Source organism: Macadamia integrifolia, unplaced genomic scaffold (assembly GCF_013358625.1).
Source record: "Macadamia integrifolia cultivar HAES 741 unplaced genomic scaffold, SCU_Mint_v3 scaffold995, whole genome shotgun sequence".
Classification (NCBI taxonomy): Eukaryota; Viridiplantae; Streptophyta; class Magnoliopsida; order Proteales; family Proteaceae; genus Macadamia; species Macadamia integrifolia.
The window spans coordinates 6317-29654 of record NW_024870613.1 but is presented as its reverse complement, the minus strand read 5'-3'; the positions used below and the strand labels follow the sequence as shown (position 1 = coordinate 29654).

At 37.9% G+C, this 23338-nt stretch overlaps 1 protein-coding gene and 1 non-coding gene across 3 annotated transcripts; both read left to right on the top strand.

The window, feature by feature from the left end:
- Positions 1–9153: 9153 nt before the first annotated feature.
- Positions 9154–9260, top strand: LOC122070758. The gene has a single exon (XR_006137960.1). It is a non-coding gene; the product is annotated as a small nucleolar RNA R71 (small nucleolar RNA).
- A 7370-nt stretch (positions 9261–16630) lies between these two features.
- Positions 16631–21695, top strand: LOC122070752 (urea-proton symporter DUR3-like). Of its 2 annotated transcripts, none has more exons than XM_042634951.1 (9): positions 16631–16899; positions 18182–18289; positions 18379–18474; positions 18582–18664; positions 18809–19029; positions 19168–19430; positions 19632–19870; positions 19983–20632; positions 21085–21695. In XM_042634951.1, the coding sequence occupies exons 1-9, from the start codon at positions 16708–16710 to the stop codon at positions 21339–21341; spliced, it is 2109 nt and encodes a 702-aa protein (XP_042490885.1). In that variant the 5' UTR covers positions 16631–16707; the 3' UTR covers positions 21342–21695. The 2 variants fall into 2 exon arrangements, with proteins under 2 accessions (XP_042490885.1, XP_042490886.1); XM_042634952.1 differs by lacking the exon at positions 16631–16899 and adding an exon at positions 17770–17862.
- Positions 21696–23338: the final 1643 nt, after the last annotated feature.

Sequence of the window (23338 nt, the reverse complement as noted above, 5' to 3'; positions counted from 1 at the left end):
GAAACGAATCGGATTATTTACACCGTCTTGTAATAATGGGCTTTAGAAAAAGTGTCAGTTGATAAACGGACCCCAAGGGGTTTAATGATCTTTGTAATTCTCTAAAAATTTCTCTCAATTATTATGAATAAAGAGGGCTAATGTCATATTAGACACAAATCATTACCCCAATCAACATGGTATCAGAGCCATAGGATCCAAAATCATAAGGGCTCTCCTTCTTCTCTATCTCATTTTCTCTTTCTTGTTTTCTCTCTCCTAATACCTCCCTCCATCTCTCTTCATCTGATTCTCTCTCCAGGTGGGAGCTCCTTAAACTACCAAGGAGTCTCTAGCCTCCATGCATCTACTCCTCTGGACTCTCAAATTCTCTTCTACAATGATCTAAGAGACCCAACTCCCTTTCTATTAATTTTTTCAAGATTTTTCCCTTGAAATTGAATTTTTCTTATGGGTGCTTTTTCCTAGTTTGATGATCCGATCGTCTTGATGTTTGTTACTGTTGATACTCCTTATCCTTATAATGGTATGTACTATCCATTTTCCCGTTTCAGGTTTATGTTCTAGAGATATCCTCAAAATCGATCTCTCAAGGTTTTCACCCTTTTATCAATTTGAGTTTTCTAGCATTTTTTGGGTTTTTAGTGCTTTCACTATCTCCAATTAGTGACTCTTTTATTTGCACAGCCCCCTTAAGTAGTAACCATATCTATAGCACTTCTCCAATTAGTGACTCTTTTATTTGCATAGCCCCCTTAAGTAGTAACCATATCTATAGCACTTCTCATTCTACTGGTGAAGATACCATGGCTCTACCTACCTTCCTGCCATGTGCTATCAAACTTGATGGCACAACTACCTCATGTGATCTCGATCTATTTGCATCTTCATCAAGTCTCGTGGCTACTATGGGTATATTATCGGCACAATGAAGTGTTCAACCACAGGCTCTGATATTGATAAGTGGGAGTGAGCTAACTCTTTGGTTATGACATTTCTCTTCAACTCTATGTAAATAATCTATCTTGTTGCTACCTCCTTGTCCACATAGCTGCGAAGATCTGCAAGTCTATCTAGGACATCTTTTTTCGGGTTGGGAATGATGCTCAGGTCTTTGAACTACGTCAAAAATTTCGTAACCTGAGGCAGAGAATTATTATGATCTGCATATACTATGGACTGAGCTAGACTTTATGAGTATGCTCCTACCACTCATGCTGATGTCACCAACTTTTAGGAATGAGAGGACAAGATGAGAGCGTATGACTTCCTAGTATGATTAAAGGTGGAGTTTGATTAGCTACGGTCCCATGTTCTTAACCGTGTTCCCATTTCTACCGTGAATCAAGCCTATATTGTGATCCAACTTAAGGACATGTGCCATTCCACTATACTCTCACAGACTACTGCCACTCCTAATAAGAAATCTCCACCTACTTCTGGAACTCAACCCTTTAGTGTAATGTTTGAGATTTAAAATGTAACCGCAAGCGTACGGATCAGTGTAGCTACGAGTCGAACACAGGGAGAGCAGCCACTTTATTTTCTATTTCTTTTAATAATGTAAAAGTGAACCGATTAATGGTTGTGATCTAATTCTAATTACCGTCCTAAACATATGTATCTAAAATAACGTCCTAACTATTCGTCATCTAATAATTTAAAGACGCAAGCCACGTAATTAAAATTAAATAAATAAATAACTGAAAATAAACAACCCACGCAATTTAAAAATAAATAAATAAATAAAGGAAAAAATTTTTGAAATAAAAATAAAGTAAAAGAAATGGGATAAAGCTAGAGAGAGACTCACAAGTAGGTTTCTCTACTTAGCCCGAGGGATGCATCATAATATGAGCTTCCCTACTTGACCAGAGAGTCACTCTTACAAGGGTTACTCTACTTGGCTTTAGGGAAAGGGAGACAATTAAAATAAAAGCAATAAGTTGATGGTTCTATGGCTAGGAGGGGCAAAGCCAACACATACACTAGCCATGAACCTTGGGGGAAAGGGATAGCAATAATGTAACGACTGAAAATAAAAATCCTAAATTAAGAAAGAAAGGGTAGTCAGAAGAGGGAATGAGAGGGGGGAGAGAAGACTACTGAAGGAGCCTACTTACTTGAATCAATGCTTGAACTTAAAAAAAAAAAATTGCTCCACGGCTCGTGATCTTGTCACCTAGATCTAAGCCTAGAACTATAACTTAAAAAATTACAACTCAATTGCATAAATCATAAACATAAAAAGGCTGAATAAGAATAAAAGAGTGCTTGCATTAATTGAAATAAAAAAAAAACTATTACAAAAGTGATTGAAGAAAAGATAAAGAAGAACTAAAACTAAAGAGAGAGCAAGAGAAAGAGAGAGCAACTAAAAAAAAATTAGAAGAAGAATGAATTGTCTCCCCTCCTCTTACATGAGTTGTATTTATAGGGAATGGGGAGGTAGGGTGATAAATTTCTCTTTCCTAAAAGAGAGAAACCCACAATTGATTGTGAGATCTTTTGAGACCAAAAGTGCTAAGGTGGAGGAGAGAGAAGAGAAAAATAAACTTTGAGAAATTTCCTATAATTTTTTTGCTTATTTTCTTTCCTTTTTTTTTTAATTTATTTCTCTTCTTTTTCTCCCTCCAAGGGATGATTTTCTTTTTGCTTTGTGTGATTTGGACAATATTTTGGTGATGATGTGGAGGAGAGAGAAGATTTGGATAATCTTTATTTCTCCTCTTTTTTTTTTTCTTCTCTTGTTGTGCAGGAACCCTTCCATGATTTTTCTTGCTTCTAATTTGATGTGGAAATCTACTCTATGCCCTGAGTGCTTTAAGTGAGTGAAAAACAGGAAATCTTCAACAAAATTCTCTAAAAAAAACAACCATGAGATTCGAACTTGAGACCTCTTGGTGAGCAAGGGAATTTTGCACACCATAGCTCACCAACTACACTAGGTAGTTGTTGTTACCAAAAACGAATCTTCAATCACCTAAGAATGTGATCCATCGATCCTTATTGGCATTTAAAATATTCCTTGTACCTCTGAGACAATTGCAAACGGGTTGGTTCTGCATCTCGGTTTAGTTCTAATTCATTATTCTTTTTCTAGCCCGAAAAAAATAATCATTTTTACGGATGACCAAACGAATGTGTACTTTTAATTGAACACGTCCATCTTGCTCTGAATTTCGTCCTCTTTGCAACCATGAAAAGAAATGACCTCTTTATGTGTAAAATTGAAGATATAGCATCCGATAGTCCTTAAGGCCTTGAAAATATAAAACCTGCAAAAAGAGAGTAAAACCCAAGGTAGCTCCATTCAAAATATGTAAAATGCATATTTTACTACCCTAGATTTTACACATAAATGTGCTCATCAGAATTCCCCCACACTTAGACTTTGCTAATCCTCGAGCAAAAAAAAAAACCTAACTCACTTTCATAGGAATCACGGTTGCACTTAGCATGTGCAATAAGCCTTTAAACCCCTAGGTCACCCCTAGTGGACGAGTTGTGTCTCGTGGGTGTTTGCAGTGAATATACACCCAAAATTCAAAATAAACAAATTCCAACCTTGGCTAAAGGTAAGGCTCATACTGATCCGGAGCAAAGATAATTTCTCTTACAAGGGACCCCCACACTTGAACTTTTATTACCCTTTATCAATTCCAGGCACTAGCATATTTCTCAATTTGGAACTCACCTCGTCTCTTCCAAAACATCCTTATCTTAAGGCAAAACCACTTGTGAAGAAATAGGAAACCAATGACTAAGGCGTTGGAGTGTTTTTGACCAAACATGTTACCAAGCAATAATGACATTTGCACATTTTTTTCTCTTTTTTTTTCTGCTTAATAAACTCTATTCTACTCCACTACTTTTGGCCATGAATAACATGGTGGAGCAAACACCAGACACCCAAGTTACTATGTAGCTTCGCGTTTTGCATATGCCCACAAAGGTAGTGATGCTAGAGTTACTTCAGAAGTTTCCTCCCAAGGAATTTCGATCAAGACACCACGCTTCCTGAGGCGCAATGCCCTGTCTAGTTCCAAGGGAATCAACTCTTATTCTTCTTTATACCACATTTCACATTTCATTTAAAATTGTGCATTTGTCAACCCATGCCAAATTAAAAAGAAGGTCTCAACTCCAAATCAAAAGTACAAGGAACCCACAGACTTACATATGGTCCATCACCATAAAACAGGGATCTCTTATTTTTCAAAAGAAAGTCCCATCTCAAGATACATACTTGTTTCTTTCTTCTCAACAGGGTTTTTATACGTTCAAAATGGGTACCTTAGTCAAAACTTTTATTTTCATACATCAAGCAACCGAATGGTATGATCATTAGCCAAAAGCCAAAGTAGGACTTCATCCTTAGCAAGCTCAAAAAAAACAAAAAGAAAAACAAATAAAACAAAGTGGAAAAAAAACAGAAACTGGTTTCCCTCCCCCACACTTAAGTCATGCAATGTCCTCAATGCATGGAAAGAATTAAAAGCGAAGACAATGCAAGGGGTCATACCTGATTAAAAGTTAGTCATCAGTGTAAAGAGGTTCATGGAGATCCATGACCTCTTCACTACTAGTATTAGGAAACTCGAAGAACGGTTTCAAACGCTGACCATTAACCTTTGAAATTAACCCTGTTCTTGGATTCAAAATCTCCACAGCCCCATGGGGATATACATTATGGACAATAAACGGGCCATCCCATCGGGATCTAAGTTTACTAAGAAAAAGATGCAATCGAGAGTTATACAATAAGACCTTATTACCAATTGTAAAAGATTTATGCAGAATGTGTTTATCATGGAAAGCTTTGGTCTTTTCCTTGTAAATTCTAGAACTTTCATAGGCTTCATTCCTAAGTTCCTCCAACTTAGATAGTTGGAGCCTACGATGAATTCCCGCATCAGACAAATCAAAGTTGAGCTTCTTGATGGCCCAAAAGGCCTTATGCTCTAACTCAACTGGTAAGTGACAAGCTTTCCCATACACCAAACGGTAGGGAGACTGGCCAAGGTCAGTCTTGAATGCAGTCCGATGGGCCCACAAGGCATCAATGAGCCTAAGGGACCAATCCTTACGGTTAGGATTAACAGTTTTCTCTAAGATTTGTTTGATCTGCCTATTAGACACCTCCACTTGACCACTAGTTTGGGGGTGATAAGGGGTAGATAACTTATGGGTGATCCCATACTTTTTCATTAGGGCCTCAAAAGGCCGATTACAAAAATGAGTACCCCTATCACTAATTATTGCATGTGGTGCACCAAAGCGGAAAAAAATGTTCTCTTTGAGAAACTGGACCACCACTTTGTGGTCATTAGATTTACAAGGTATGGCCTCTATCCATTTAGGAACATAATCAATGGCCAAAAGTATGTACAAATTCCCAAAAGAATTAGGGAATGGCCCCATAAACTCGATGCCCCATACATCAAAGATCTCAACTACCAAAATAGGGTTGAGGGGCATCATGTTCCTTTTATTGATACGGCCAAAAGACTGGCAGGTAGGGCAAGCCTTGCAAAAATCAAAAGCATCTCTAAAAAGAGTGGGCCAATAAAATCTGCATTGGAGAACCTTTGCGGCAGTCTTCTTTGGTCCAAAGTGTCCACCACATGCATGATCATGACAAAAAGAGATAATGAAATGTTGCTCATGATTAGGAACACATCATCGGATAATCTGATCCGGACATATCTTAAACAAATAAGGATCATCCCAAAAAAAATGCTTAACTTGGGAATGAAACCTATACTTATCTTGAGTGGACCAGTGACCCGGAGTCACACTTGAAACCAAGAAGTTGACAATGTCAGCAAACCATGGTTTACTGGACATTACAAATAATTGTTCATCTGGAAAGTTCTCGTTGACTGGAGAATCAACAGTCAAGGAATTGGGAAGCCGGGATAAATGGTCTGCAACTAGGTTTTCAACTCCTTTCTTATCCCTAATTTCTAAATCAAACTCTTTCAAAAGTAAAACCCACCTAATGAGACGGGCTTTGGCATCCTTCTTCTGAACTATGTATCTGAGGGCAGAATGATCAGTATACACCACCACATGTGAACCAACTAAGTAAGACCAAAATTTTTCTAATGCAAACACAACAGCTAAAATTTTTTTTCAGTGGTTATATAATTGAGTTGTGCATCATTTAAGGTCCTACTAGCATAGTAAATGATAGTGGACAACTTATTAATCCTTTGATCCAAAACCGCTCCTATGGCAAAATCCGAAGCATCACACATCAGTTCAAAAGGTTCAGTCCAAACAGGTGGTTGAACAATCGGTGCATTGGTCAACTCCTTCTTAAGTTGCTTGAAGGATTCTAGGCACTCTTTGAAAAACTCAAAAGTCTAATCTTTGACAACTAATGAGGTGAGAGGTCGGGCTAACTGACTAAAGTTCTTAATAAACCTTCTGTAGAAGTCTGCATGTCCTAGAAAGGACCGAACATCCTTAATAGATTGAGGAGGTGGTAAATTATCAATTAAATCCACTTTGGCTCTATCTACCTTACTTCCCTCCTTGGATATTACATGGCCTAAAACAATACCAGATTTAACCATAAAATGGCATTTCTCCCAATTCAAAACCAAATTCTTAGATATGCACCTTTTCAAAACTAGGGAAAGATGATGAAGACATTCAGAATAGGAATTCCCATGAATTGAAAAGTCATCCATAAATATTTCTAAGAATTTTTCGACTATATCAGAAAAAATGCTCAACATGCATCGTTGGAACGTAGCAGGGGCATTGCAAAGCCCAAAGGGCATACGCCTGTAAGCAAATGTTCCATATGGGCATGTAAAAGTGGTCTTATGTTGGTTCTCTAAAGCAATTGGGATTTGGTTATAGCCGGAATATCCATCAAGAAAGTAATTGTATTCAGTCCAGCTAACCTCTCTAACATCTGGTCAATAAAGGGCAATGAGAAGTGGTCCTTCCAGGTTGCCGCATTTAACTTCCTGTAGTCAATGCACACACACCATCCTGTTTGGACACGGGTAGGGATCAACTCATTATTGGCATTAGGAACTACAGTCACACCAGACTTCTTAGGCACTACGTGAACTGGGCTTACCCATTGACTGTCAGAAATAAGATAAATTATTCTATGATCCAAGCACTTTAGGATCTTTCTTAATGGCTTCCATCATCACTGGGTTAGCTCTTCTTTGGGGTTCCATGGATGATTTGGAATCCTCCATAAGATGTATATGATGTTGCACAATAGAAGGGCTTATACCCTTGATATCAGCCATGGTCCAACCTAGGGCTTCCTTATTGTCTTTTAACACTTTAAGTAACTCCTCTTCCTGGCTAGAAGTCAAATTTGAAGAAATTATTACAGGAAGAGTCTGGTCAGGCCCTAGGAAAGCATACCTCAAATTGGATGGCAACTCCTTAAGATCTAGCTTAGGGGGCTCAACTATGGAAGGTTTGGGAATGGAATTGGAAAGGGGTCCTAAGGGCTCCAAAAGTGTGTGAAGACTCAAGACTTCAGAAAAGAAATTTTCACTATCATCATCCAACTCATCCATACACTGTTGGAATTCTGAATCAAAATCAATATCAAAGTTGGTAACTAAATCATCAGAAAAATCCAGAAAATCCTCAAGCATATTGATCTCTTCTTCCATATGTGGTTGCTTTCTAATCCTAAACATGTTAAACTCAATAGTTTGGTTACAAAAAGATAATCTTAGGAAACCATTCCGGCAATTGATTAATACATTACTGGTAGCCAAGAATGGTCTTTCTAGAATTATTGGGATCTTATCCTTGGTTGAGAAGGGCTTAGTATCTAACACAATGAAATCAACAGGGAAAAAAAATTCCCCCACCTTTAGTAAGACATCCTCAACCATCCCTTTAGAAATCTTAACAGACCTATTTGCCAACTGAAGAGTAGTTCCAGTGGCTTTCAATTCTCCAAATCCTAGTTGCTTGTACATATGGTAAGGTAAAAGATTCACACTTGCGCCAAGGTTAAGTAAGGCATGCTCAATATAGGTGTTGCCTATGACACAAGATATGGTAGGGCTCCCTGGATCCTTATACTTAGTTGCTATAGGCTGAGTAATTAGTTTCAGAAAAATCTTTAGGTTCATCAGACTAACCTGGAACAAGAGGCACACTTGTGTCCTCAACTGAAGAAGAGTTAACAGGAGTAATAAATGGGGAAGATTTAAAAATACTCTGTTGGTACTCTCTACCACTCCTAAGGGCATAAACAACATTACATTGGTTAGAGGGCCCTTGTTGGGTCTGACCTTGTACTATATTCAGTGGTGCATTAGTTGGTCCTTGTGAACTAACAGGCTGATGATGCCTAGGGTTAGGCTCTGGTTGACTGGGTAAAGTTCCCTTCTCCCTCTCACACATAATTGAGACAACTTGGGTAAGTTCTCTTGTAAGATTTTGATAGCTTGTCATGAGGAGGGCCATATTTTTTTCCAAGTCACTTATTCTACTTGCCTCTCCAATGTTGATAACCCAGGGGGTTGCTGATAAGATGATAGAAGAGGGGCTCTAGGAAAACTCACCTAAGGTCCTACATTTGACCTAGGAAAAGTATTTTGGGAAAAATATTGTTGTGCAAAGGGAGGCCTTTGGGGTCCAGGTTGACCTTAATTATAGAAATTGGAAGGTCCTGCTTGGTTGCCCTGATTCCAAGAGAAATTTGGGTGATTTCTCCATCCTAGATTGTAGGTATTACTATATGGATTATTCTGGTATAAGGCATTCACACTATCATTAGAAGTGGCCCCAGAGGTGTTGGGGCATTCTTCTAGGAGATGTCCAGGGGACTGGCACCAAGCACAAATCTTAACCAAATTGACTGATGATGGCTCTCTAAGAACAATAGCCTCAATTCTCTTGATTAGGCTATCCAAATGGGCTTCCTTAGCTACTATCCCATCCGCAAAATATCATTTTCTTCCTATGGTTCTTTTACTCTCTTGGGTTGATTCCCACTCACGGGTTTTGTCAGCTAAGTCAAGTAAGAATTCCCATGCCTTTCCTTCATCTGTAAAGGATGTGAATCCCTCAGGGCACATAGAATCTATCATTTATTTAGTTGGGTAATCAATACCCTCATAAATTATTTTACATAAATGCCATAAGTCTAGGCCATGGTGAGGGCATTCTAGGAGTAGATCCTTGAATCTCTCCATAAGTTTGGAAAATGACTCACTAGACTTTTACCTAAGCTGAAGGATATCATATCTAAGCTTATTGGTCTTGTGAGTTGGGAAAAACTTCTTAAGGAAGACAACTGTGAACTGTTCCCATGAGGTTATGGAATTTGTGGATAACCCATACAACCACTTCTTAGCTTGGTCTTTCAATGCAAAAGTGATAAACCTAAGCTTAACAGCATTATTAGAAAGCTGTTGAATCTTAATTAGAACACATACCTCTTCAAATTCCCTTAGAAATATGTATGCATCCTCAGAGGTCAACCCATGGAAGTGGGGCAACATAGTGATGTATTGAGATTTGAGTTCAAAATTATTGCCCTGGGCTTGTGGTAGAAGTGTAGAACTATACAGGAAGGTTGGGCTGTTCTAGCAGGGTAGAACCTATCTTTCAGAGATTTAGGTGAAGGGTTTTGCTGTTGGTCTCCCATATTGAAGGGTTTTAAAGAGAGCAAACGTATAGGGTCACTACTTGTTGGATCTCTTCTTTCTAACCGATTCTTAGTATTACGTACCCACTTAACACTCATGCAACAGAAAACTACCCGCAACTAAAGTAAGACAAGCACAAAAGAATGGATAGCAAAAATTTTTTTTTTTTATTTTTTTATTTTCTTTTTTTTTTTTTTTTTTGGCTTTTTGGGAGCTTACCGGCAAGGATCCGGGGTTGCTCAGGTCAATTCCTGAGGTACTACTACAGGGCGAAACCTGTCTTTATCATACTGTGAGGCATGACAACCTCCACCGATACAACTACTATTGCAAGTTGTTCTTCTCAGGAATTCAATAAAAGAAAAGGAAAAATATAAAACAAAGCAAACAAAGCACTCCGATTTACTAAAAGAAAGTGAAAAATAACATGGAACTGTCTCCCCGGCAACGGCGCCAAAAACTTTTTTGAGATTTAAAATGTAACCGCAAGCGTATGGATCAGTGTAGCTACGGGTCGAACATAGGGAGAGCAGCCACTTTATTTTTTATTTCTTTTAATAATACGAAAGTGAACCGATTAATGGTTGTGTTCTAATTCTAATTACCGTCCTAAACATATGTATCTAAAATAACGTCCTAACCATTCGTCATCTAAGAATTTAAAGACGCAAGCCACACAATTAAAATTAAATAAATAAATAACTGAAAATAAACAACCCACGTAATTAAAAAATAAATAAATAAATAAAGGAAAACAAATGCTGAAATAAAAATAAAGTAAAAGAAATGGGATAAAGCTAGAGAGAGACTCACAAGTAGGTTTCTCTACTTAGCCCGAGGGATGCATCATAATATGAGCTTCCCTACTTGACCAGAAAGTCACTCTTACAAAGGTTATTCTACTTGGCTTTAGGGAAAGGGAGACAATTAAAATAAAAGCAATAAATTGATGGTTCTATGGCTAGGAGGGGCAAAGCCAACACATACACTAGCCATGAACCTTGGGGCAAAGGGATAGCCATAATGTAACGACTGAAAATAAAAATTCTAAATTAAGAAAGAAAGGGTAGTCAGAAGAGGGAATGAGAGGGGGGAGAGAAGACTACTGAAGTAGCCTACTTACTTGAATCAATGCTTGAACTTGAAAAAAAAAATTGCTCCACGGCTCGTGATCTTGTCACCTAGATCTAAGCCTAGAACTATAACTTAAAAAATTATAACTCAATTGCATAAATCATAAACATAAAATGGCTAAATAAGAATAAAAGAGTGCTTGCATTAATTGAAATAAAAAAAAGCTATTACAAAAGTGATTGAAGAAAAGATAAAGAAGAACTAAAACTAAAGAGAGAGCAACTAAAAAAAATTAGAAGAAGAATGAATTGTCTCCCCTCCTTTTACATGAGTTGTATTTATAGGGAATGTGGAGGTAGGGTGACAAATTTCTCTTTCCTAAAAGAGAGAAATCCACAATTGATAGTGAGATCTTTTGTGACCAAAAGTGCTAAGGTGGAGGAGAGAGGAGAGAAAAATAAACTTTGAGAAATTTCCTATAATTTTTTTGCTTATTTTCTTTCCTTTTTTTTTTTCTAATTTATTTCTCTTCTTTTTCTCCCTCCAAGGGACGATTTTCTTCTTGCTTTGTGGGATTTGGACAATAATTTGGTGATGATGTCGAGGAGAGAGAAGATTTGGACAATCTTTATTTCTCCTCTTTTTTTTTTTCTTTCCTTTTTTTTTTCTTCTCTTCTTGCCCTTAGTGCTTTAAGTGAGTGAAAAGCAGAAAATCTTCAATAAAATTCTCTAAAAAAAACAACTATGAGATTCGAACTTGAGACCTCTTGGTGAGCAAGGGAATTTTGCACACCATAGCTCACCAACTACACTAGGTAGTTGTTGTTACCAAAAACGAATCTTCAATCACCTAAGGATGTGGTCCATCGATCCTTGTTGGCATTTAAAATATTCCTTGTACCTCTGAGACAATTGCAAACGGGCTGGTTCTGCATCTCGGTTTAGTTCTAATCCATTATTCTTTTTCTGGCCCGAAAAGAATAATCATTTGTACGGGTGACCAAACGAATGTGTACTTTTAATTGAACACATACATCTTGCTCTGAATTTCGTCCTCTTCGCAACCATGAAAGAAATATGACCTCTTTACGTGTAAAATTGAAGAAATAGCTCCCGATAGTCTTTAAGGCCTTGAAAATATAAAACCTGCAAAAAGAGAGTAAAACCCAAGGTAGCTCCATTCTAAATATGTAAAATGCATGTGTTTACTACCCTAGATTTCACACATAAATGTGCTCATCATGTAACCTCATAGTCTAGTGGGCCCTCTCCCAGAGTTCTAGTGAAGTGTGATTACTGTGGGAAGGAGCATCATACAAGGAGCACTACTGGAAGTTTCATGGCCATCCTACTGATGCATCTAGAAAAAGGAGAGGGAAGAATCATGCTTGTACTCCTAGTCAGACCCACCATACTGAGGCTCCAGATTCTTACTTTGCATTGAGCATCCCAGCTGCCTCGCTAAGCATATTGCCTTCCAGTATCTTCTGACACGTCCGGACTCTCCTACACCTAACACCGCAAGCTTTTCTCACTTCACCCCTTCTGGGTCAGATTTTCCTTCTGTGGACATGCTATGTCTGTTCCTTCTACTCTTTAGATTATAGAATCCGGGGGGTTTCTAAATATATGACTAGATGCTTGTCTCTTTTCTCTCAGTACCCTACTTATTATAGCAATGGAAAGGTTAAGTTGGCTAACGAAACTTACTCTACTATTTTGGGAAAAGGATCCATTAGTTGTACCCCTTCCTTATATTTTTTTATTGCTTTGCATGTTTTCTCTTTTTCTACTAACCTTTTATTCGTTAGTAGTCTTACTTCCAATATAAGTTGCAAAGTCAATTCTTTTTTTCTGTCTCATTTTATTGTTTAGAATCTAGTGGCAAGGACAACAATTGCTCTAGTAGGGTGTGTGGTGATTTATATATTCTTGATGATGGCTCGGTGTTAGTCTCTATTCAGGCCCTATAGACATCTTCTATGTCACCACCTGTCTCTGAGTTACTACAATGATGTCGTCAGTTAAGACACCCTTCATTAGGAATATTAGCTAGGATTTTTCCTTCTTTTCGGCATTGTACTTCGGATCAGTTTTTTTGTGAGGCATATGTATTGGTCAAACAAACTCAAATCATGTATTCCATTTCTAGAAATAAAGTGCCACTATTTTTTCATTGATACATTCTGAAATTTGGATCCATTCTCTCCGTGTCTGTCGAGGATTATCGATGATTTGTCACTTTTATTAACTATTATTCTAAGACTACTTGGGTGTACATGATGCAAACCAAGGGATAGACCTTCCATTATTTTCAATAGTTTGAATGAATGGTTCAGACTTAGTTTGATGCTACTATTAAGATCCTTTGTAGTGAAAATGGTCATGAATACTTTGAAGGGTCCTTTCAGGCCTACCTTTCCGCCTATGGGATGATTCATCAAACTAGTTGTGTCGGTACTCTTGCTCAAAATGGTGTTATTGAGCGGAATAACCACCACCTAGTAGCTCGCTCTCTATGTTTGAAATGTATTTTCCTCCTCAATATTGGAGTGACGCAATTCTCACTACTGCCTTTCTGTCAGCCGAATGCCTTCTGAGGTTCTCACCTTCCGCTCTCCTTTGTACCTACTCTAGGTTCTAATGCCTTTTTCTTTCCTCCAAAGGTACTTAGTAGTGTCTGCTATGCTCGGGATCATCATCCTTAAGGGAAGTTTAATCCTTGAGGTATTCGATGTATTTCCTGGAGTATTCCCCCACTCCGAAAGGCTATTGAAGTTTTCATCCTCCAACTCATCTTTGGTTTGTTACTATGGATGTGTTTGTTATAAATCTACATATTACTATCCTGTGAAACCTCTTCAAGGAGAATCTCCTTCCATTGTGGAAGATGGGATGCCTCTTTAATTCGCTATTCCTACTAATGTTCCATTTTAGGGGGAGATTAACACTCCTACTTCTGTAGCGCAACCAAATATGCATGTTTATAGTCTCAGAGAGTCGACTCAGGACACCACTCATCTAGTACCTACCCTACCATACCAATTGTCTCCTCTCAAGCCTGATCTCGTCTCCTCAGACCTAGGTAATTCTCTTTCCCCTTCGGAAGATCCTTCTCTTCAGTTACCTATTGATGTTCTTAAAGGCACTAGGTCTTGCACTTCACGTCCCATTGCTAAAAATGTTTCCTATGACTCATTTTCACCATCTTACTATAATTTTGTGTCTTCTCTATCCTCTGTGTCTATTCTCCATACTTGGCAGAAAGTGACTGCAGACTCAAAATGGCAAGCAACCTATAGTTGAGGAGATGCAGACTCTAAAGAAGAATGACACAGGATCTAGTGTGTCTTCCTTCACAAAAGAAAATAGTTGGTTGTAAGTGGTCTTCATAGTGAAACAAAGAGCTGATGGCATAGTAGATCGGTACAAGGCCATATTAGTTGCTAAGGGCTTCACTCAGATGTATGGGATCAACTACCAGGAGACCTTTGCTCCTATCGGTAAGATGAACACTATCCGTGTGATCATGTCTTGTGCTGCCAACTTAGATTATGACCTTCAATAGCTAGATGTGAAGAATGCCTTCCTCTATAGGGAACTTGACTTAAGGAGGAAGAATATATAGACATTCCTCTTGGGTTCACTTGCTCTAAATTCCAAGGGAAGGTATGTAAGTTGAAATGAGCACTATATGGGTTGAAGCAGTCCCCTCGTGCTTGGTATGGGTGCTTTTACAAGGCTATGATTGCTACAGTCTACTCTCAAAGCAATTCTGAGTACACTCTGGTCATTAAGATATTTGGTGGGAAGATTATTATCATGATAGTCTATGTAGATGATTTTGTTACTACTAGTGATGATCTGGCAAAGACCTCTCACCAAAAGAGATATTTGGATGAGAAATTTGAGATTAAAAATCAACGACAACTTCATTACTTCCTTAGCATTGAAGTGGCCAGGTCTTCTCATGAGACCTACTTATCATAATGAAAGTATGTGCTAAACCTTCTTTCTGAGATACGCATGTTGGGGTGCAAGCCAATGCATACTCCTATTGAAGCTAACGATCACCCGAGAAGCAAGGGATGGTGATTTTATGAATAAGGGGAGGTATCAGAGATTAGTGGGGGTGTTTGATTTATCTTTCTTATACTCGTCGTGACATAGCATTTGCACTCAATCAAGTTAGTCAATACATGCATGATCCCTACTCAACACATATGGAAGTTGTGTTGCATATTTTCTATTACTTGAAATCTTCCCCATGATGTGACATCATTTTTTCTCCTGACAACCACCTGAGGGTGGAGGTCTTCATATATATTGGTTACGTAGGTTCTCCTGATGACCACAAGTCTACTACTAGTTATTGCACATTTGTTGGTGGCAATCTTATTATATGGCAGAGTGTAAAGCAAATTGTGGTTACCCATTCAAGTGCTAAAGTTGAGTTCCGTACTATAGCTCATAGCAGTTGTGAGCTCTTATGGCTTTATGGTCTTCTCATAGATTTGGCTATCCCTACCACTCTTCCTATGAAGCTCTCTTGTGATAGTAAATCTGGTATTAGCATTACTCACAACATTGTCAAATATGATTGAACCAAGCATGTGGAGATCGATAGACACCTCATCAAAGATAAGTTGGATATGAGTCTTATCATTGTCCCATTTGTCCCAAGTTGTGCTCAATTGGCTGATGTATTTACTAAAGGTCTTAGTAGTAAGATGCTTTATCCTATTATCTGCAAGTTGGGCTTATATGATATTTATCTACCAACTTGAGGAGGATTATTATAATAATGGATTTTAGGAAAAGTGCCAGTTTCCAAACAGACCCTAAGGGGTTTAATGGTCTTTGTAATTCTCAAGAATTTTCTCTCCGTTATTACAAATAAAGAGGGCTAGTGGCATATTAGACACAAGTCATTACCCCATCCAACACGCTGAAACTGAACCATTAAGTTGGAAGTCGATAAAAGATAAAAGAAAAGAAATAAAAAATTAAAATTTTTTGAGAGAGAGAGAGAGAGAGAGAGAGAGAGAGAGATTTTATTTCTATTTAATATCAAATTTTCAAAATTTTTTTTCTTGTGCTAAGGATGAGTGTGGTTGTGGGTCTACACCTATATAGGTGTACAGGGGTGTGGATGTGGGCCTACACCTATATATGGGTGTATAATAGACACATTTATGTGTGTACATAAATGCTTGTACATGTATAAATACATATTTCATATAAATACAATCATACGTGAAAGAGTATGTTATTTGTATATTCTATAGATGATTTGAAAATTTGAAAAAGGGGTCTACAAGTTCTATTTGTTCTTCTCAATTCTATATTTTGTTTTTTAGTCTCATTGTGTATCCTCTATTCTGAATGTCTAAGTAATGAATATAACCTTCAGACTTCCATGTTTAATCACATTTAGAGGTACATCTTACATGATTTGGGAGTTGTTTTATTTATAAAACACATAGTCAACCCAGTATGCACAATTAAGGGCATTTAAAAACATTAAGATAATAGTATCATTCTGATACGATTGCAATTTCGTCAGCTCATGATTCAAAAGGATGATGAATTACCATGGTAGTGTGTCATCCGATCCAAATACATCTTGTGATATACTGTCAATATTTATTTTCTTACAAAAAAAAAAAAAAAAGAAAAAAGAAAAGAAGAAGAAGAAGAAGAAAGAAAGAAAGAAAGAAAGAAAGAGGATAGGGATATACTTCCTTTTTCCCTCTCGTTTTTACCAGAGTAATATATTATTGCAAGTCCAAAAACTTATCAAATTTCCTACTCGTAAGTCATTTGCCAGGGTTGACTTTGGAGGTTCTATCCTGTACCCAATCATATCACTTCCTTCCCCTTCTCTCCTATTAATAGCCATTCCGGTCCTCCATGAGAGGTGGATTAAGAAGAGAGCTACAAAATTTCCAAAGAAGAAGCGGCAGCCATAAATCTTATGGCTTCTTCTTCTTCTTCAGCGCAGTGCCCACCGTTTGGGTTCTCGGCGAAATACTATCATGTGGGCATCGATGGAAGCTGTGTCCGACAGAGTAGTTTCTTTGAAGGCAAAGCAGCTCTTAGTCAAGGAGTTGGGTACTCTGTTATTCTTGGTTTTGGGGCTTTCTTTGCTGTCTTCACTTCTTTCCTGGTATGTTTCATCATTTGACTGTTTTGATCGTTCTTTCTTTTCTTTTCTTTGATTGTATTATTCTCCTTCACTGAATTGAGAAATGATAAAGGGGGGTTGAAGCAGAGTAGCATGTTTAGGTATATGGATGGATGACTCTTTGAGTCTGGACCCGCCATGATCATGGTCAGAGGTCAGTCCTATTCTGTAGTTTCTGATTAGCTCTGGGTGGTGGTTGTCTCCATCTGTGGAAGGAAAGGAGGATGTTGATTGGTGAGTTAGGGACGGTTCCAGTTAACTGGGGCGGCTGGGTTCTCATGGATTCCGGTCTTTTGGGTCAGGATCAGGATCAGGGGTTGTCTCCATCAACTAACTAATTGGGGTTCCAAATCTTGAAATTAACACCAATAAATAATGAGATTGTCCTCTATATGTTTCCTAATTGGTCCCAGTTTTTAAGAACAAAATAACAGTTAATAAGTTCAATAAAATATTTTTTTAGTCCGATTAAAAAATCGACCTATTAATAATCGATTATGTTCTGTTCCAAATTTACACCCCTTCCGTTGAAGTTGGACCCTTTTTGTGGTTTGGTGGGAACCACTTTATTGGGTTCGAATCTTAGATTTCTGCACCACCCCACCACCTCCCTTGTTAGATTAATCTGTACTAGTCTTCCATTCTAAGGTTGAGGGTATTTCGGGTAGTCTATATTACCAAAAAAAAAAGTAGATACTCTACTGCTAGTTGTTGTTGTTGATTATTATTTAGAATAATTATTTTATTTTATTTTTTTTTGGTAGAAGAATATTTTTTTTTTTTACCATCATATATTTAATGATGTTGGTAATATATATAATGTCATACCTGTTCTATGGTTGCTATACCATGACAGGGAAGCAACTAAAGAGATTCTCATAGAAAGGCATTGTTTCAGAAAATTATTTAGAGAATTATAGCAAAGTATGCTAAACAAAGGATGCGGTGGGTCTTCACTGATTTTAATCTGATTAGAACATGTTTTGTTAATCACTTTTCTAGCAACTTCAACTTAAACATTAAAAGTTTTTTGTTTCTTCCAATCAACTGTTTTGACTACCAATGCAATTTTCTTAAACCATTAATCCATTCTCACTGGACAACACACTGAACTAATGAAGTAGTCATTGATAAATTTGTTTGGATAAACATGAAACATGAATTGCTATAATTCTCTTCTAAAAGAGTTCCTATGATTCAAATTCTTCTTTTTTTTTTTTTTTTTTTTTTTTTTTTCTGGTTTAATTTCATCTTCTATAATTAGGTATGGCTTGAGAAGCGATATGTGGGGGCACGACACACATCTGAATGGTTCAATACTGCAGGAAGAAGTGTTAAAACAGGACTCATTGCTAGTGTCATTGTATCTCAGGTAATATTCTTTTCTGTTGATAGGCATCTACAGTATGTTTGATTAAATTACTCTGTGAACTTACATATTTGATATTTGGATTCTTCAAGTGGACTTGGGCTGCTACAATCTTGCAAAGCTCCAATGTCGCCTGGGAGTATGGTATTAGCGGTCCTTTTTGGTATGCAAGTGGTGCCACCATCCAGGTTTGTTATACAAATCTTGTGTATCTAGAACTAATTCAATTATTCTGTTATTTCTTTGGTATAATAGGAACAAATCATCTAATGGGTTACTCTGTTCTACAAAACAGGTACTCCTGTTTGGTGTTATGGCTATAGAGATCAAACGGAAGGCTCCTCATGCTCATACTGTCTGTGAAATAGTAAGAGCTCGGTAAGTTTAGCACTACCATAACCTTACCAAAAAAAAAAAAAGGTTTATCACTACCATATTACAATGAATTCTTACTGTTTTTATATATGATAAAAAATTTAGCATTCTCATACTGTGATTGAAATCTCTCACTCAATCTATCAGATGGGGGACTGCAGCTCACATTGTCTTCCTTGGCTTCTGCTTCATGACGAATATTATTGTAACAGCCATGCTTCTTCTTGGTGGTTCTGCGGTCGTCAATGCACTTACGGGGGTCAACATTTACGCTGCAAGCTTTCTAATTCCTCTTGGTGTGATAGTCTATACATTAGCTGGGGGACTAAAAGCTACTTTCTTGGCTAGCTACATACATTCTGTGATAGGTACAATACCTGAACCTTTAGCAATCTATAATGTGTGACAGTTCAAATGAGACTAAGAATGTTCACAACTTATAATTTTGATCAAGTATTATATTGTTTGAGATTTCTTAAACCAAATTTTTGATGTTTTGGTGTCAGTCCATGTGATTTTGGTGATCTTCGTATATCTGGTTTACACGGCAAGCAGCAAGCTGGGTAGTCCGAAAATTGTTTACAATCATCTATTGGAAGTTGCAAGCAAATCAAGAATATGTCAAGAACCAATATCTCATACTGGACAGGCTTGTGGACCTGTTGGCGGGAATTACAATGGATCCTACCTTACAATGTTGAGTTCTGGTGGTCTTGTTTTTGGAATTATCAACATCATTGGAAACTTTGGTACTGTCTTTGTGGACAATGTGAGTTCTAACTGTTCTTTTGGAGAAACTTTTTCAATATCTGCTACAGAATTTTCAAGAAACAAAGGTTGACCCTAGCTTTATTTTCATGTGAGAATGTGAGCACTTCAGTTAATTTGTTTATGTGGGCGATTACTATATCCATAGATAACTGACTTATCTTCTTCTTCACTGCTTATAATTTTAATTGTGGTACACTAGGGGTATTGGATGAGTGCCATTGCTGCACGACCTTCGTCAACCCACAAGGGCTACTTGTTGGGAGGGCTGGTTTGGTTTGCTGTGCCTTTCTCATTGGCAACATCACTGGGTTTAGGAGCCTTAGCTCTTGATCTACCACTAACAGCAAGTGAGGCTGGTCATGGACTAGTTCCACCTGCTACAGCTATAGCTTTGATGGGAAAAGCAGGATCTGTTTTACTTCTTACAATGCTTTTTATGTGAGTCTCACTTCTTTTCATGGTTGATATGTATTTATGCAAAGATGCATCTATCAGGCAAAGAAGAAAAGGTTACTTCTTGTGATTTATCGCATGTTTGTTCTATTTTCAGGGCTGTGACATCCGCTGGTTCCGCTGAGCTAATTGCTGTTTCTTCTTTGTGTACATATGACATATACCGTACCTATATCAATCCAAATGCAACTGGAAAGCAAATTCTGAAAATTTCAAGGTTTATCATTCTGGCTTTTGGATGTTTCATGGGAGTGCTAGCAGTGATTTTGAACAAGGCTGGAGTATCATTGGGCTGGATGTATCTAGCCATGGGAGTTCTTATTGGTTCAGCAGTTCCTCCTATAGCTTTCATGCTTCTGTGGAAAAAAGCAAATGCATCAGGTGCCATTGTTGGAACAATCACTGGCTGCATTCTTGGAATCATCACGTGGCTATCAGTGACGAAAGTAGAGTATCGCCGAGTAAATCTTGACACTACTGGTAGGAATGCACCGATGCTTGCCGGAAACCTTGTCTCTATTCTGACTGGTGGGGCTATCCATGCTGTATATAGTTTATTGTGGCCTCAGAATTATGACTGGGAAAGCACCAAGCAAATAACCATGGTAGAAACGGATAAGACCGATTTGCCAGATGAAGAATTCAAGGAAGAAAAGCTTAAGCATGCAAAATCTTGGATAGTGAAATGGGGTATCGGTTTCACTGTTGTGATTGTGATACTGTGGCCTGTTCTGTCTCTTCCAGCCAGTAAGTTCACCTATGACTCCTGTCTAGTGGCTTTGGATACGTACATGAATTTCTTCCAATCTATTAAGATATGCCTCTATTTAAGGTTGGATTCTTTAACTTAACAACAGAGTCAGGATATTCTGACTGCACCAAACATAACTAATTCTTCTGTTTCTATGGAGGTCAAGCCTTACCATTTTAAAAGGAAATTTGGATTTCTTATTGAACTTAGAATAAGTAGAAACTAAAACTAAGTAATGCGATGCCGAATTGACCTGTCCTGATCGGAATTAAATCATATCTTTCCTGGCTGTTTGGATTCTCAGAGGTTCAAACAGCCATTACACTAAGATATATCCTTAACAGATGAATTATGTTGGCTTTGAGACTACAAAAATAGATTTGCTTTTGGTGGTCCAAAGTAGAGTTTCTATAAGATATATTGTCCTAAATTGTTTTCCCTTTTTCAGGAGCGTTCAGTATCGGATACTTCACATTCTGGGCTGTCATTGCAATTGCATGGGGTACCGTAGGCTCTATTGTGATTATTGGTTTGCCCTTGTTCGAAAGCAGGGAAACAATCATAAATGTCTTGATCGGCATGGTAACAAGTGTCAATCTAAATGAAAAGATTGAGGAAACGAATTCGAAAATAAGTGCAATGGCAGTACCGGAGGCTGAACAGATTGACTTAGAGAAAGAGAAGGGAATAAATAAGAAAAATTAGACAACGAAATCATGCTGTTTCAGTGGAACCATAATACGCTTATCACAGAAGCTATTGACATTGATGCTTTGGAAGCACAGACTGATTTTCAGATTTGAAAAATGGAAAATCTTCAAATGGTGTGGTTGCTTGTCTTGCACCTTTTCCTTGGAAGTAAGGATATCTGCTTAGGGGCCTAACCTTAATGATCAGAGAAGATAAACTCGTCTTCTGGTCTTGTGGCTTGAGCCTTTGCTGCTGTTCAATTGGAACAGAAGATCTTTTGTGTGAAAATCCCTTACCCTGTCTGTATTTGTATACCTTGTGAGCAAAATTTAAACAATGTTATGAATCATTTGTTCAAAGATGGCAACACACTAGGCCTTCTCTCTAGAGGTGCAATAGGACCGGGTTGGGCTGGGTTTCTTAAAACCTTAGCCCGACCCTGATTCCCTTTAACTGGGCCCAAACCTGCTCTGACCCTGACTTAGGGCCGCAAAACTTCAACCTAGGCCAAACCCTTACCCGCCCTAATTGACATTGATTTTTTAGGGTTGGGCTAGGGTGACCTTGATTGGCCCTGACCCTGACCCCGATTGACCCTGGTTTGCCATCAAAGGTCGGGTATACCCTGACCTTGACCCTGACCCTACAAAATATGAAATAATTAAAATATAAAAAATATTCATAATAAAGAGGAGATAAAAACACAAAGTCATAAATTAGTTGTCATGAGAAATGAGGAGAACATCCTAAAGCAAACATTCAAACAATATAAATAACTCCAACTATTATGGTAAACAAAGAGGAGATCATCTTAAGAAAGCAAATAATCCAAAAAACTTCAATTATTTGTCATGATAAACAAAGAGATCATCCTAAGGCAAAAAATTTGAAGATCTCAAAACCTTTGTCATGTTAACCAAAGAGTTGAACTTCTTAAGAAAACAAAAAATCCAAAATCAACATTAGGGGCAAAAACCAGGGTCGGGTAGGGCCAAAATCAGGTTTTGGTTTAGGACGGACTGGGCAGGCCAAAGACATCAACCCTTACCTACCCTAACCTTGACTCAAGGTCAGAAATTTCAGGGTCGGGCCGGCCCTCAATGCCAAAATCTTCGGGTCGGTACTTGTTCGGGATTAGGGTGGGTTCGGTATGTCAGAGCCAAACTTGCACCCCTACTTCTCTCCCTAGTCTCAATTTCATGTACATATAAATGTGATTTAGCAGGCTAGGAAGAGCTGGTTCAAGGCTCTCTACATGGTGTTATTTGTTTTGGGGGGAGGTTTGGCCCAAGGGCCTAGATTCAAGCGTTTACTTGAAAGATGTGTAGCCTGGGGTTGAGCTCTGAGCTAGATCTGGATTCACTTTGGTTAATCTTGAGTTACTGGATTCATGAAAACCGACCTTTTTGTTGATATGGTGCCTGCGATAGGGGTTGCTGACTTGTGCAAATTAGCATAAGTCCAAGGGCAGGTGTTCGATCCTACACTCCATCCTTCTATATACTAAGGGCCAGGAGAGGGTTCTCTGAGCAAGCAAGGTATTCTACACCCTCTCATATTGATTTTTCTTTTTTAATCTTTTTTTTTTTTTTCATTTAAAAAGAACAATATAATAATCCCATGTAGGGGTGTCAAATGGTTCAGTTTCGGTTATTCAGTTTTATTCCGGTTCGGTTTACATTTTGATAAGGTGAAACCAAAACTACACTAGATAAGAATAAGCTGAAATCAAATCGTTTTCTTCCGGTTTCGATTTTAGCAGTTTCTAATCAATTTTTGTTATTCGTTCACTACCAAGTAATAGACCAGATATTAGAGAGGGAGAGAGCGAGATAGTATAATGGTAGAGATTTACCTCTATAAGTTGCAACGTTTTATTATCTCAAAGTCTATCTTTGCAATTGTTACATATAGATATAATATTAAAGAACCTTTGTTGGCTTAGTGGATCACTGCTACCACGAATCCTATAGCTAGTGCGAATCCTATATGCAATAAACTTCCTAAAGAGT

What these genes read in the sequence shown, in the direction of transcription:
- LOC122070752 (XM_042634951.1), top strand. Translation starts at nt 16,708, where the DNA reads ATGGCTTCTTCTTCTTCTTCAGCGCAGTGCCCACCGTTTGGGTTCTCG. An exon ending in GTACTGTCTTTGTGGACAAT is followed by an intron (nt 19,431 to 19,631) that starts GTGAGTTCTAAC and finishes GTGGTACACTAG; the next exon opens with GGGTATTGGATGAGTGCCAT. An exon ending in TGTTCTGTCTCTTCCAGCCA is followed by an intron (nt 20,633 to 21,084) that starts GTAAGTTCACCT and finishes TCCCTTTTTCAG; the next exon opens with GAGCGTTCAGTATCGGATAC.